This window comes from Chiloscyllium plagiosum, unplaced genomic scaffold, assembly GCF_037043375.1.
Source record: "Chiloscyllium plagiosum isolate Xiang-an unplaced genomic scaffold, Cpla_swu_hap1 HiC_scaffold_6, whole genome shotgun sequence".
Classification (NCBI taxonomy): domain Eukaryota; kingdom Metazoa; phylum Chordata; class Chondrichthyes; order Orectolobiformes; family Hemiscylliidae; genus Chiloscyllium; species Chiloscyllium plagiosum.
The window spans coordinates 55,635,120-55,651,451 of NW_028270144.1; the positions used below are offsets into that span (position 1 = coordinate 55,635,120).

Consider the following 16,332-nt stretch of genomic DNA (forward strand, 5'->3'; position numbering starts at 1 on the left):
GCCTGATCTCAGTTGCTGATAAAAGTTTGGAGTCCTTTGTGAAGGATGACATTTCTGAATACTTGGAAGTGCATGGTAAAATAGGGGAAAGTCAGCATAGTTTCATCAAAGGGAGAACATGCCTGGCAAATCTTCTAGAATTCTTTTGAGGTGGTAATGGGCAGCCAATGGATGTTATATATCTGAAATTCCAGAAGGCATTTGATAAGATGCCTCACACAAGGCTGCTGAGTAGGATAAGGGCCCACGGTATTAGAGGCAAGGTACTAGTATGGATAGAAGATTGGCCTTTTGGCAAGAGGCAAACAGTAGGGATAAGAGGGTCCTTCTCAGGGTGGAAGCCAGTGATGATTGGTGTTCCACAAAGGTCATTGTTGGGACCACAACTTTTCACTTTATACATTAATGATCTGGATAAAGGGACCGAGGGCAGATGATACAAAAATAGGTGGAGGGACATGTAGTATTGATGAGGCAGGGAAGCTGCAGAAAGATATTGACGGTTAGGAGAGTGGGCTGAGAAGTGGCAGATGAAATACAATGTGCGAAAGTGTGATGTCATGCAGGTTAGTAGGAAGAATAGAGACATGGACTATTCTCTAAATGGGGAGAAAATTCAGAAATCTGAAGTGCAAAGGGTTTCTTTTAAGGTAAACTTGCAGTTTGATTAGGAACACCCCCTCCTTATTTAGGAAGGCAAATACAATGTGGTCATTCATTATGAGAAAACTAGAACATAGAAGCAGGATTACTTCTGAGGTTTTATAAAACTCTGGTCAGAGTACGGTGAGCAAGGGGGTGGCAACCAGAGCTACATATCTGAGAGGGGGTAGTTGTAGATGGGGCAGTGACAGGATGTAGTGAACCTATCAGGAAGGTTTTTCACATGATGAAACAAAGGTATCAGTTAAAGTGTGCCTGCTTTAACGCACAGAGCGTCAGAAATAAGAATGATGAACTTACAGCATGGGTCAGTACTTGGGATTATGTTGTGGCCATAACGGAGACGTTATGGTCACGTGGGTTTCACAGGGCAGGAACGGTTGCTTGATGTTCCAGGGTTTAGAATGTTTCAAAAGGACAGGGAAGGTGGAAAAAGAGGGGGTGTAGCATTGCTAATCAGAGAGTGCATCACAGCTACAGAAACAAAGGTTATTGAGGACGGTTTGTCCACTGAGTCGGTATGGGTGGAAGTTAGGAATAGGAAGGGAGCAGCCATCTCATTGGGGGTTTTCTACAGTCCCCCTAATAGCAGTAGGGAGATTAAAGAACTCATAGGCTGGCAGATTTTGGAAAAATGTAGATGTAAACTAATACAGCAGGGGGATGGGAATCAAAATTGTAGGACAGGTACAGAAAAGGATGAGAGCAGGGAGTTCCAAAATCAAGTATCTGACACTGGCAAGCGAGAACCTGGTTTGAAGTGTACTTCAATGCAAGGAGCATCCGAAATAAAGTGGGTGAACTGGCAGCGTGGGTTGGTATCTAGGACTTCGATGTTATGGCCATTACAGAGACATGGATAGAACAGGGACAGGAATGGCTGTTGCAGGTTCCAGGATTCAGATCTTTCAGTAAGAACAGAGAAGATGGTAAAAGAGGGGGAGGTGTGGCATTGTTGATCAGGGACAATATTACAGTTGTAAAAAGGATGTTTGGGGACTCGTTAACTTAGGTAGTATGGACTGAGGTTAGAAACAGGAAAGGAGAAGTCACCATGCTGGGAGTTTTCTATAGGCCTCCAAATAGTCCCAGAGATGTAGAGGAAAGGATAGCAAAGATGATTCTCGATAGGAGTGAGAGGGGCAGGGTAGTTGTCATGGGGGACTTCAACTATCCAAATATTGACTGGGATCACTACAGTATGAGTACTATAGATGGGTCAGTAGTTGTCCAGTGTGTGCAGGAGGGCTTCCTGACACAGTATGTAGACAGGCCTACAAGGGGCGAAGCCACTTTAGATTTAGTACTAGGTAACAAGCCTGGCCAGGTGTTAGATTTGGAAGTAGGTGAGCACTTTGGAGACAGCGATCACAATTCCGTCAGATTTACTTTAGTGATGGAAAGGGATAGGTATACTCCACCAAGCAAGAGTTACAGCTGGGGAAAGGGAAATTACGATGCAATTAGGAAAGATTTAGGAAGCATAGAATGGGGAAGGAAACTGCAGGGGATGAACACATTAAAAATGTGGAGCTTATTCAAGGAAAAGCTCCTGTGTGTCCTCGATAAGTATGTACCTGTCAGGCAGGGAGGAAGATATAGGACGCGTGAGCTGCGGTTTACTAAGGAAGTGGAATCCCTAGACAAGAAGGTGGCGGGGCGGCGGCTTATGTTGGGACAAAATGTGAAAACTTAGTTAGGGCGCTTGAGAGTTACAAGGAAGTCAGGAAAGACCTAAAAAGAGAGCTCAGAAGAGCCAGGAGGAGACAGGAGAAGTTGTTGGCAGATAGGATCAGGGTTAACCCTAAGGCTTTCCATAGGTTTGTCAAGAATAAAAGAATGACGAGAGTTAAATTAGGGCCAATCAAGGATAATAGTGGGAAGTTGTGTGTGGAGACAGAGGAGATAGGGGAAGCACTAAATAAATATTTTTCGACAGTGTTCACTATAGAAAATGAAAATGTTGGCAACGAAGATACAGAGATACTTGCACCTAGACTAGAAGAGATTGAGGTTCACAAGGAAGAGGTATTAGAAATACTGCAGAGTGTGAAAATAGATCCCCTGGGCCGGATGGGATCTATCCTAGGATCCTCTGGGAAGCAAGGGAAGAGATTGCCGAGCCTTTGGCATTGATCTTCAAATCATCATTGTCTACAGGAATAGTGCCTGAGGACTGGAGGACAGCAAATGTGGTTCCCTTATTCAAAAAGTCTAGTAGAGACAACCCTGGTAATTACAGACCAGTGAGTCTCACCTCAGTTGTTGGTAAAGTGTTGGAAAAGGTTATAAGAGATAGGATTTATAACCATCCTGAAAAGAATAATTTAATCAGGGAAAGTCAGCATGGTTTTGTGAAGGGTAAGTCGTGCCTAACAAATCTTATTGAGTTTTTTAACAAAGTGACCAAACAGATAGATGAGAGTAAACCGGTTGATGTGGTGTATATGGATTTCAGCCAGGCGTTTGATAAGGTTCCCCACAGTAGGCTATTATACAAAATGCGGAGGAATGGGATTGTGGGAGACACAGCAGTTTGGATCAGTAATTGGCTTGCTGAAAGAAAACAGAGGGTTGTAGTTGATGGAACATGTTCATCTTGGTGTCCAGTTACTAGTGGCGTACCACAAGGGTCAGTGTTGGGTCCACTGCTGTTCGTCATTTTTATAAATGACCTGGATGAGGGCTTAGAAGGGTAGATTAGTAAATTTGCGGATGACACTAAGGTCGGTGGAGTTGTGGATAGTGACGAAGGATGTAGTAGGTTGCAGAGAGACATAGATAGGATGCAGAGCTGGGCTGAGAGGTGGCAAAATGGAGTTTAATATGGACAAGTGTGAGGACGGAGTAATCGGAATGCAAAGTACTGGGCTAATGGTAAGATTCTTGGGAGTGCAGATGAGCAGACAGATCTTGGTATCCATGTACACACATCCCTGAAAGTTGCCACCCAGATTGACAGGGTTGTTAAGAAGGCAGACAGTGTTTTGGCCTTTATTAATAGAGGGATTGAGTTCTGGAACCAGGAGGTTATGCTGCAGCTGTACAAAGTTCTGGTACAGCCACACGTGGAGTATTGTGTACAGTTCTGGTCATCGCATTATAAGGAGGATGTGGAAGCTTTGGAAAGGGTGCAGAGGAGACTTACTAGGATGTTGCCTGGTATGGAAGAAATGTCTTACGAGGAACGGCTGAGGGCTTTGAAGCTGTTCTCGTTAGAGAGAAGAAGGTTGAGAGGTGACTTAATAGAGACATACAAGATAATCAGAGGATTAGGTTGGGTGGACAGGGAGAGCCTTTTTCCAAGTATGGGTTCAGCAAACATGAGGGGGGACAACTTTAAAGTGAGGGGAGATAGGTATAAGACAGATGTCAGAGATAGTTTCCTTACTCAGAGTAGTAAGGGTATGGAATGCTTTGCCTGCAACGGTAGTAAATTCGCCAAGTTTAAGTGCATATAAGTTATCATTAGACAGGCATATGGATGTACATGGAATAGTGTAGGTGGGATGGGCTTCAGATTGTCTGACAGGGCGGCGCAGCATCAAGGGCCGAAGGGCCTGTACTGCGCTGTAATGTTCTATGTAGCAAGGTTGTTGATATGGGTGACTTCAACTTTCCCAATATTGACTGAAACTCCCTTAGTGCAGATGGAGCCGTTTTTGTCAGGAATGATCAGAAGGATTTCCTTACTCAGTATGTAGACAGGCGACGAGGGGAAGAGGTCATTTTGGATTTGGTGCTCGGCAATGAGCCAGGACAGGTATCAGATCTCACAGTGGGAAAGCACTTTGGTGACAGTGACCACAACTGCCTTACATTTACCATGGCCTTGGAGAGGGAAAGGAGCAGTTACCAAAGGAAGATATTTAATTGGGGAAAAGGAAATTATGACACTATCAGACAGGAGCTGGGAAGTACAGATTGGGAGCAATAAGTCCACAGAAAGGGCCCAACAGACATGTCAAGACTGTTTAAGAAGCAGTTGTTGTAAGTGATGCATGAATTTGTTCCTCTGAGACAGGCAAGAAGGGAGAACAGAGAAGCTTCTCGTCAAAAGGAAGAAGGCAGCTTACGTAAGGTGGAGGATGCAAGGATCTAGCACAGCTTTACAGGCTTTCTAGAAAGGAGCTCAAAAATGGACTGAGGAGAGCCAGGAGGGGGCATGAAAGAGGCTTGGCAGGAAGGATTAGGAAGAACCCAAAGGCATTTTACTCATACATGAGGAATAAGAGAATAACCAGGGAGAAGATAGGGCCAAATCAGGGATAGCATAGGGAACTTGTGCATGGAGTCCAAGCAGGTAGGGGAAGACCTAAATGAGTTTTTTGCTTTGATTTTCACTAAGGAAAAGGGACCTTGTTGTGAATGAGAACTTTGAGGAGCTGGGAAACAGGCTTAAACAGATCAAAGATTGATGAAGTTGACATGCTGGAAATTTTGGCAAACAAAATTTCCAGACTCCAGGGCCAGACTAGATTTATCCTAGGTTGCTCTGGGAAGCAAGAAAGGAGGTTGCTAAGCTGCTGGCAAAGATCTTTGCTTCCTCACTCTCCATGGGAGTTGTACCGGAGGATTGGAGGGAGGCAAATATTGTTCCTCTTTTCAAGAAGGGGAATAGGGATATCCCTTGCAATTACTGACCAGTCAGTCTTACATCTGTAGTCAGCAAGGTTTTGGAAAGAATTCTGAGGGATAGGATTTATGACTATATGATTAAAGGCAGTCAGCATGGCTTTGAGAGGGGCAGGTCATGCCTCACAAATTTTATTGAGTTCTTTGAGGAGGTGACAAGACAGGTTGACGAAGGTCAAACAGCGGATGTGGCGTATATGGACTTCAGCAAGGCATTTGATAAGGTTCCCCATAGTAGGCTCATTCATAAAGTCAGGAGGCATGGGATACAGGGAGATTTGGCTACCTGGATTCAGAATTGGTTGGCTGAAAGAAGGCTGTAGATGGAAACTATTCTGCCTGGAGGTCAGTGTTGAGTGGGGTCCCGCAGGGCTCTGGTTCTTGGGCCTCTGCTCTTTGCAGTTTTTATAAATGACTTGGATGAGAAGGTTGAGAGGTGGGTTAGTAAATTTGCCGTTAACACAAAGGTTGGAGGTGCCATTGATAGTATCGAGGGCTATTGCAGGCTGCAGTGTAACATAGACAGGATGCAGAGCTGGCCTAAGAAATGACAGATGGAGTTCAACATCTGCGAAGATAAATGGATAAATGCGAAGTGATACGTTTTGGAATGTCGAACTTGAATGCTGAATATAGTATTAAGACAGGATTCTTGGCAGTGGAGTAACAGAGGGATCTTGATGTTCAAGTGCATAGATCCCTCAAAGTTGCCACCCAATGGACAGGGTTGTTAAGAAAGCACATGGATCGAGTTTAAGAGCCGCAAGTTTTTGCTGCAGCTCTACACGTGCCTGGTGAGTCCACATTTGAATTATTGTGTCCAGTTCTGGTCACCCTATTATAGGAAAGATACAGGGGCTTTGGAGAGGGTGCAAAGAAGGTTTACCAGGATGCTGTCTGGACTGGAGGGCTTGTCTTACGAAGAGAGGTTGACTAAGCTTGGACTTTTCTCTCTGGAGAGGAGGAGGAAGAGAGGTGACCTGATCGAGGTATACAAGATAATGAGAGGCATGGATAGAGGCAATAGCCAGAGACATTTCCTCAGGGCAGGATTGACTGGCACGAGGGGTCATAATTTTAAGATATTAGGAGGAAGGTATAGAGGAAACATCAGAGGAAGGCTCTTTACGCAGAGAGTTGTGAATGTACGAATGCGTTGCCAGTGGTGGTGGTGGAAGCAGAGTCATTAGGGACAGTTAAGTAACTGCTGGACATGGACATGGATAGCAGTGAATTGAGGGGTGCGTAGTTTAGATTATTTTATTTTAGATTATGAATAATCTGCGGCACAACATTGTGGGCCAAAGGGCCTGTTCTGTGCTGTACCTTTCCATGTTCTATGTTCTAATATTGGGCCACATCCCTCAGGAAGGATGTACTTGTCCTGGAACAGATTCAGAGAAGGTTCACAAGAATGATCCCAGGAATGAAAGGCTTAACATATGAGGAACATTTGACAACTCTGAGACTACACTTGATGGAATTTAGAAGGATGCGGGGGGATCGGACTGAGTGGATGTTGGGGAGTAAAGGGAAGCCTTAGAGTAAAGGGAAGACCCTTTAGAATGAAGATAATGAGAAACTTCTTCAACCAGAGAGTGGTGAAACTATGGAATTCATTGCCACAGAAGGCTATGGAGGCTAGAGCACTGAGTATATTTAAAAAAAAAACAGAGATAGCTAAGTTCTTGATTACCAAGGGGATCAAAGGTTATGGGGAAAAAGTAGGAAAATGGGGTTGAAAAACCTATCAGCCATGATTGAATGGCAGAGCAGACTTGATGGGCCGAATGGCCTAATTTCTGCTCCTCTCTCTTATGGTCTTTGTAGTCTCTCTAGCCACTGCAGAGGTGCCTTAGGACTGGCAAATGTTGTTCCTCTGTTCAAGGGAAATAGGGATAATCCCAGAAATGACTGACCAGTGAGTCTGAAATCGGTGGCTGGGAGCAATTGGAGAGAATTCTTACAGATAGGATTTACACACATTTGGAAAAGCATGTCCTAATAAGGGAGAGTTAACATGGCTTTAGTGGTCAGGGTATTCAGTACAAGAGTCAGGGATCTTATAGCTTTATAAAAGTTTGGTTAGGCTGCAATTAGAGTATTGCATTCAACTCTGGTCACTACACCACAGGAAGGATATGCAGACTTTGGAGAGGATGTGTCATCCCATTCCCATCTCAGTCGAAGCAAAACGCTCAGAGACACAGTATATTTTACCTCTTTCATTTTAATTCCGGGCCCTGGAGGGAGAGAGAACGACCGCCCACATGCACAGCGACCAGAGTTCTCGGTCTTCTCTGTAATAGCAGTTTCTTGATGAATTTTACAGGGAGGAACATCCAGACAAGGCAACATACATATTGATTGGGTGACCGTTACAATCAGTGAGCATCAACAGTAAAGATTAAACCATCTGGGATTATACGATGAACGTTCTTAACCTTGTTAACTGGTTTCACATAATGAATGGTTTTCACTTTGTTAACTGGCTTTATATAATAAATGCTTTTTCACCTCATCAACCCACTACCCTTGCCACCACCACCTCATTGTTTACTGCAATTTCTTATCTGGTCAAAGTCATGCTAGCTGAGCCTTTGTTACACCACCCAAAACTTAACTCTTTCCCTACCTGCTCATACACTTTCCTACACATACCTACACTTTCTCAGGTGCACAAGAGGTTTACCAGAATGCTGCCTGGATTACATGGTATAAGCTATAAGGAGAGGCTGGACAGCCTTGGGTTGTTTTCTCTGGAGCAGTGAAGGTTAGGGGAGACCTGATGGAGAAGATTATTAAATTATGAAAGGCACACAGAGTTGACAGTCATAATCTTTATTTTGGATTAGTGGTGCTGGAAGAGCACAGCAGTTCAGGCAGCATCTGAGGAGCAGTAAAATTGACGTTTCGGGCAAAAGCCCTTCATCAGGAATAAAGGTAGAGAGCCTGATGCATGGAGAGATAAGCTAGATAATCTTTATTCCCCCCCAGAGTTGAAATGTCTAATGTTCGAGGGCATCATTTAAGATAAGGGGGGGAAAGTTCAAAAGGAGGTGAGAGGGGCAAGTTTCTTTCTAAAACAAAGTGGTAGGGGCTTGTAATGCACTGCCAGGGGTGATGGTGGAAGCAGATACAATAGGAGTGTTTAAGTGTCTTTTAGATAATCACATGAATAAGAAAGGGCAGCACGGTGGCACAGTGGTTAGCACTGCTGCCTCACAGCGCCAGAGACCTGGGTTCAATTCCCACCTCAGGCGACTGACTGTGTGGAGTTTGCATGTTCTCCCCGTGTCTGCGTGGGTTTCCTCCGGGTGCTCCGGTTTCCTCCCACAGTCCAAAGATGTGCAGGTCAGGTGAATTGGCCATGCTAAATTGCCCATAGTGTTAGGTAAGGGATAAATGTATGGGTGGGTTGTGCTTCGGCGGTTCGGTGTGGACTTGTTGGGCCGAAGGGCCTGTTTCCACACTGTAAGTAATCTAAATCTAAATCTGAATGGAGGGTTTTGGACCATGGGCAGGCAGAAGGGATTAGGTTAACTTGATGCCATGTTCAGCAAAAATCATGTGCCGAAGGATCTGTTCTTGTGCTATTCCATGTTCTATACTTTTAACTGACAGATTATTAGCTATATGTAATAGTGCTTCTACGCTCTTCTAGATTTTTCAAAAATACGTAAATAAAATGAATCTGGACGCAATAGACTGAAACCTGCAAAACATTTTCAGTCAAATTACTATCATTTTGCAACAGTATTTCTGTAAATACACAATTTCTCATCATTCTTTCAGCAAAAGTGTGAAAAAAGACCTCAGAATATCAAAACAAATTATCACGATTCTGTCATGTAACTTATTTTTGTAAAAAAAAGGACAATTTAGGTTCTCTGTCAAGTTGAAAATGCAAGTTTACATTGATGGGCTTGATGCTATACAAGGAATAAATATTATTCCTTCAAAACCTGCTGTAATTTCAATAACTATTGTTGAGGGGATCAGCTTCCTAATCAACAATGTTACTCCACGAAAAAAACCTTGACTGATATTGAAGGCTTGTATCAGCACTAAAACTGCTTCTTCCGAGAGCTTAAGTTTGTCCAGTGACACACCAATTTGAGTTAAGTAGTGTAGAAACTGTAAAAGGTATAGACATTACATCATCTCTATCAATATGATCAATGTTCTTTTAACTCACCAAACAGCTTTTTTGAAAACTTTCATTCAAATTTCTGGGATTTTCATTCTTAACATTAAGAATAGCTTTTAATTAATTTGCATTAAATAATCATCTACGCCATTTCGCCACATTTAACCAATTTCAGCACTTCATCCATCCCTCCCACTTCATCAACAGTATCCAAATGCTGTGCCATCACCATCTCTCAGGGGACATTCTCTTCAGAAATGATAACTGTTGATGGGCTCCTGTTATCTGTTGCTACTTTTGCTTTTAACTCAGTCCCTCGTCATCCAGTCTTTTGCATTCTCCACACATTTTTCCATGAGCCAAGCCAATGCCACCAAATAAACACCAAGGGTGTGCCCCTTAAAACTGATAAATTAAAACAAAGAGGACTGCTATAGTATCATTTTATGATCTGCTTTGACTTTATTTTTTGCTGGTTTAGGTTGTATTAACTTTGCTGTATCCATTGCATACAAAGAATAGAATGCTGAATTGATAGACATAAATATTTGCTTGTGGAATGTCTTTCAGTTTCTTGATAGTCTGTTTCTCACATAATTAACTAAAACAATTTTGATTTTATGGAAAGTTTTTATTTCTTCTTTCCCTCCACTTCCCCAATTTTCTTGTGTTATTTAGTATAAACTTATCTTCCTTTTGACTGATAAAAGTCAAGTGGCCTTCAATTCAAATGAAATTTGCTCTTCTTATGGGAGACTTTTTAAAAAAAAAGGCCATTTAACTTAGACAAGATTTATTTTCCTCGCTGGAAGATGGAGAGCGATCAGGAATGTCGAAAGGATTCTGTCACAGAAGTTATGGAACACTTTGCCTATTTCTACTCATCATACAAATGACATTCAGAGAACAGAACATTTTCCATTCTTTCAGGACAGTGTTTTGAATGGCCAAACCAGCAAATCGTGACTATATGCCACTTAATTTAAAAACAATTGTAACATATTAATCCAAGCATCAGAAGGCATTCTGATGTGAAGTTGTAATTCCAGACACACTACACTCTGAATACAAACCAAAAGAACTGTGGATGCTGTAAATCAGAAACAAAAACAAAAGTTGCTGGAAAAGCTCAGTAGGTCTGGCAGCATCTGTGAAGAGAAATCAAAAAAGTTAATGTTTCAGATCTGGTGACCCTTCCTCAGAACTCGGTAAACTTTGATTTCTCTTCACAGATGCTGCCAGAACTGCCTAGCTTTTCCAGCAACTTCTGTTTTTGACACTATATTCCGGAATCTTTTACAACAAACAAAATAATTAGGGCCTAAGGTAAGGACTTGTTTATGAAGCAATGTGAGCTCATCTTCACTGGTATATCAATAATAAAGTATTGCAGCTCGTTCTTTCATTTTTATAAAATGGCAAACATCTCATGCTATTTTTAATAAAAAGTCTCTTCGCAGCATTCAAATTCTTTTCAATATGGTGGATTTATAAATTCTGTGGGTACTTCTTTTGGAGGGTCTTTTTATCTGAAAGCTCCACACCTGATTATTTGAGCATACATGCAATATCTGGTGATGTCACTGCAGCCATGAACAATCCAGGCACTGACCACAGTTAAATAATGCTGGAGTCACAAATTAGGAGGATGAAAATAGGCTCTTGAGATAACAGAATGAACTTGACTTAAATTGGACTTTCGATGAGGCTGATAATGATTATAAATTCCTTTAATGAGCAACAAGAAACTGAGCAAATACCATCTGGGATTTGACAACATTTACTAATAATTCAGAGTTTTAGTGTCAGCCAGGCTCACAGTGTTGTGCAGTATATATTTTGGAAGCTACATAGATAATATAGAGGGCCCTGTTCTTTGCAGATAGATAGAATTACACACTGCAATTGTTTCAATGCAACAAAATAGATGACACCCATATTCTGGTTCACTTCTCAGCACAAACGAACAATCAAAGTCAACCTGCCTCATTCAAAACTTAAACTTGACTTGACAGTTAACCACCAGTCATTTTACTAGTGAATTTTCCATAGCAAAACCTTTACCATTCAGATTTACTTGTCAACAAGCCAGCACACTCCATTCATTTAATATAAATGTTGGTTCTCCTTTTACATTGATGTTTCCTGCAAATTGCTCTGATATGTGAAGATGTAAATTTTCAATAAAATGTGTCATTTTTCAGAACTTCTGAAGTTCTGCACTACCACAAAACTATAAATAGAAAAATATCTGGTTGAGAAAGGAATTTGAATTGTAGAAATTGGACTAGGCTGAAATCATTGATTCCCATGACATATAAAAATATCTAGTTGAGAAAGGAATTTGAATTGTAGAAATTGGACTAGGCTGAAATCATTGATTCCCATGACATACAAAGATGTTCCTGCTATAAAAAAGCTTTTGTCCAGGCTGGATTTAGTAGTGACGATATAAGGAACAATGAGCGAGAATGAACTTGGCAAGCTGAAAAGTCATTTCTCATTGTGTGGTTCCTTGTTTAGATTCTATACAGTTTAAAAGACAAGAACAAGTTTTTTTTTGGATACACATTCTAGTTCATTGCTGTGACATGAGCACAGTAAATGATAAATAACGAATGAAAAAAATCAGACAGTACTGTTCTCCAATATTAAATCCAAAATAATATCCTTTTGCCATGTATACAAATTTAGTTTTTTTGCAATCATAGGACAGAATAAATCTAAATTAATGTTTTAATATTCTTGTCTGATATCTTTAATTTATCATTTCAAATTGTGTCTACACTATCACAAGTACTTTACTTTAATGTTATACAAGAGTGAAAAAAAAATCTTAACATATTCAAAAAGAATGTAGGCTAAAGAATTGGCACACAAATATTGCAGTGCTATCTTTGGTCCATGCTACTTTGGGAATGCAGGATCAGTGAATCAGGCATATCATTCAAAATGTTTCTCTTCAGACAATATAAATTTGAAACGGCAAAATCTATAAATGCATGCTGGCAATGGTGTCACAGTGATGTCACTACACTAGCAATCTGGAACACCAGGTTAAGTGTTCAGGGGACAAACGTTTGAATCTCACCTTGGAAACTGGTGAAATTTGAATTAATTTTTTTAAAAAGTCAGGAATAAAACATTGACCTAATGGCAACTATGTGGATTGCCAAACAAAACTATCTGTTTCATGAATGCCCTTTGGCGAGGGAAATCTGCCATCCCTACCTGGTCTTGCTCACATGATTCCAGACTCATAATAATCTAGTTGAATAATTTATTAGAGTCATATCAGACTCAAAAACATTATCTTTGGTTCTCTCTCCACAGATGCTGTCATGCCAAATTTTCTCCAGCACTTTGTTTTTATTACCTAACTTATTGATTAATGATTCCATAAAATTAGAATGCATTTTTTAAAAATAGAAAGTGAAATGTATTTTTACCTGTTCGATTCATATTCTGGTGGTGATTGATATCTTAGGATTGTTGCTTCTTGTCTAATTGCCAGAGTTCCAGGATATGGTTGAAGCAATTCCTGAGGATTTGGAGAGTGCGAATCATTATAAAAATTCACAAGCTCATGAGATTGGTTAAGTCGTGGCAACATTTGTTTGGTTTTAAAAGGGTATTCTGGAGGAGGACCTCTTGGATCTACACCCTTTGTCAGGGTTTGGGTAGATTGTTGTCCTCCATTCTTGAAGGGATTATTGGTTTGTTGGGAAGGGAGATTGTTTTTTGAGGCAGGAAGATGTGACTTTACACCATTTCTTTCTAGAGACAGTTGCATTAAACGCTCACTAAGTGAACGTACATGACCTTGTTTAAGTTCTTTTAATGCCTCATCTTTGTGTATCTGCCCAGAGCTTACTCGGTTAACTGTAGGTCTCCCCTCAGTTTTTGTTTTTTGATTAGTGATCCCTGCAACATTAGAGCCAACCGATGCTTGCTGCTGCCCTCTGAAGAATTCAGATTGTGCTTTGGCTTCCTCATAGGTTGGTAGTTCTTCAATATTCTGTTGGGCTAGAGTGACCCGTGCCTGCTTCTCCATCACACTGTTATCCACCTGATGTTCTTGCCCTTGGGGTTCTTGACGTGCTGACTGATAGACCATTTGCGGATCTTCCTGCGTGAGGTTCTCTGAGGAAGAGTGTGTGCTTCCACTACTGTTAGTTGGGCCGGTGCTCCCTGTGGCTTGCTGCTGTATTGCCAGTAGGTTCATGTTCTCATTTGGATTTCCATATCTTAAATGCTCTTGAATTAGGCGCTGCAAAACTGTTCCCGTTGATGCTTCCTCTGAACCTCTCATTTCAAAATTTGGAGTCCCAATGAGGTTCTGAGGGGGTTGGTTGAAAAGTATCTCTTTACCTAGAAAACAACATGTTTGTTAAAATTTATGTACGGTTTATATAAAAGGTGCTTAATTAAATATAAAATGTATTGATATAGAGTGACCATTGTGGCACAGACAGACCCACGCAGGGAGCTGACACCTTCAATACATTATCTGGGCCGACATGACACTAACTGTTAAAGTTCACTTGAGAATGTAACTTTTTAAAAAAAGTTTGCCATTTACATGTGAAAGAACTGAAACCAACATGGTCATTCTAAAAGATGGGAGACTTATCAAACGATCCGGGTTTTCTTCAATATATAATTTCAGTTATATCACATTGCAAACTTTTGCTATAAGTTCTGTGTCTTACAATCTTATCCTCCACAATCTCCTGATGAAGGAGCAGCGCGCCAAAAGCTAGTGTTTCCAAATAAACCTGTTGGACTATAACTTGGTGTTGTGTGATTTTTAAATTTGTATGACCGAAACAGATCATCTTATTATTGAGCACATTGCTATTTATAGGGTTTAGTTTGATATACATTGGCTACTGTTGATTCCCACATTACAAATGTACCTACACTTCAACAGCACAGTACTTCATTGGCTGTAAATTATTTTGGGTTGGACAGATTCCACGAAGAAAAATGAAGCATTATTTTCTTTAGGCACCTAGAGAGACCAGTTCTGTATTGTTTTCTTTGAAGTCTAATGCTCTGTGAAGCATTGGAAAACATTACCTTCAGTTCACCAGACAATTTACTGAGCCTATCAATAAATGTTTCAGTATGAAAAATAAAGTGAGAAATTCAGCTTGAGAATAAATGTATGCACATCCTATTATTTTATATAATTGAACTTACAAAGTATGCTAAAACAAACAGCATAATTACTGATTAGTGGTGGTTTAATTAGGACATTATTTCACAGACATTTTGAACTAATCAAGGCTAAAAATATTTCATGCATATCCATAAGGCCATAAGCTGATAGCAACCAGAAACCAATCTGGTTTAACTGTTGCTATCAGTGAAAAATTAAAAAGACAGATACCTTCTTCCGTCTCATTAATATCTTCTGTATTTAATCGGAAATGCTTGTGATACAGTTCATGTTCCCCATAAAATCCTTGTTCATGCAGATATTCACTTTGTTCTAACAAACATAATGGAGTACCTGCATAACATTCATCTCGGTGATCTGAAAGTGAAGAACAAGAAGTATATGATATAAAGGTTTTAATCTACATATTTACTGAGCTACTGTTGTAATTTAAAAAGCTAACATATGACCATCACATATCAGACATTGTGCCAGATTTATTGTAGCTGTAATTTTTCATTTTTGACAAATGACGAATGAAAAACTTTAATTCTAATTTCATGTGCTGCCAGAACTGCTGAACTTTTCCAGCAATTTCTGTTTTTGTCCAAGAGAAGTTTCAATCTTGTTAACAAAGGAAAAAGGAACCAGGCAAACTTAAAAGTCAGAGGTAATTAATTCCTTACAAATAAATGTGGAGACTCTAGCTTAAGGCAGTGTAATTTAAGGAGCTATTATACAGGTCTGAATACCTGTTACAGACCTGCATTGTACCTGTAGTATTTCAGGCTCCAGGCCAATGCCTGATAGTTGGCAGCACCTGTAGAAGGAAATTAAAGTTAAAGTTTCAAGTTAAGTGCTGCCAGATCTGCTGAGTTTTTCCAACAATTTCTATTTTTGTCTCTGATTTACAGCATCTACAGTTCTTTCAGTTTATAAAACTTCTCTTTCTCTCTCTCCACTAAAATCTCTCACATGCCCTTTCACAGCAACACTTCCCTCAATTCACCCACACATTCCAATCTCATTTTCCTGGTTCCACAGAAGCAGCCACCGAGCTCACTATCACTACTCACCTTCCCATTGTTCACTGCTGCTCCAATCAAAGGCCGCTTCTCTCCAACATAGGCTCATAGTGAGCCCAATTGCAATAAACATGGGAGATAGATATAGCCAGTAACAATTGAACGAGCAGCTCTTCTCTGATTCTGTCAATTCTGCTTATGAGAGTGACATTTCTGATTGGTAGCTCTCATTATTAATTTTATAGGGTGTTTTGTAGGCTTCAGAGGTGAATTAATCTGCCTCTTCTGTGTATTTTGAATACAGGTAGAGTAGGCTTCAGCTTAAAAGTACCTATTCTTGCCTGAATTTACCGGTTACCAGCTGTAGTCAAAATGTCACAGGACCAAGTTAGCAGCTAAACAAGATAACCAAAATCCAGACCCCGAGAGCACAGTACCAGTTAGCAACACAACACACTGCTATATGTCCCATTATCTAGGATTCTTCGTCATTTACATACCTTGTTTTTTAATTTAGCTCAATGATACTTCATTCTAGTGCAATGACATTGAAACATATCTGAATGTTCAAATGTCTTAGCTTATTTATCTGACCTTCCTCTTGGAGAAGGTAAGGCTGACACTGACATTTTTTACAAACCCACCGACTCCCACAGCTACCTGGATTACACCTCTTCCCACCCTACCTCTTGCAA

General features: G+C 40.6%; 1 protein-coding gene across 4 annotated transcripts in view; it reads right to left on the bottom strand.

The window, feature by feature from the left end:
• Nucleotides 1-16,332, bottom strand: part of LOC122550565 (angiomotin-like protein 1) — a 260,953-nt gene that overhangs the window by 137,294 nt on the left and 107,327 nt on the right. For 2 of the 4 annotated variants that reach the window (XM_087988016.1, XM_087988015.1), the window contains 2 exons: nt 14,844-14,990; nt 12,898-13,819 (listed from right to left, as the gene is read on the bottom strand). In XM_087988016.1, coding sequence (XP_087844142.1) covers nt 12,898-13,819; nt 14,844-14,990 — 1,069 coding nt within the window. The remainder of the gene's footprint in view (nt 1-12,897; nt 13,820-14,843; nt 14,991-16,332) is intronic. The other 2 variants (XM_087988018.1, XM_087988017.1) reach the window with 2 other exon arrangements.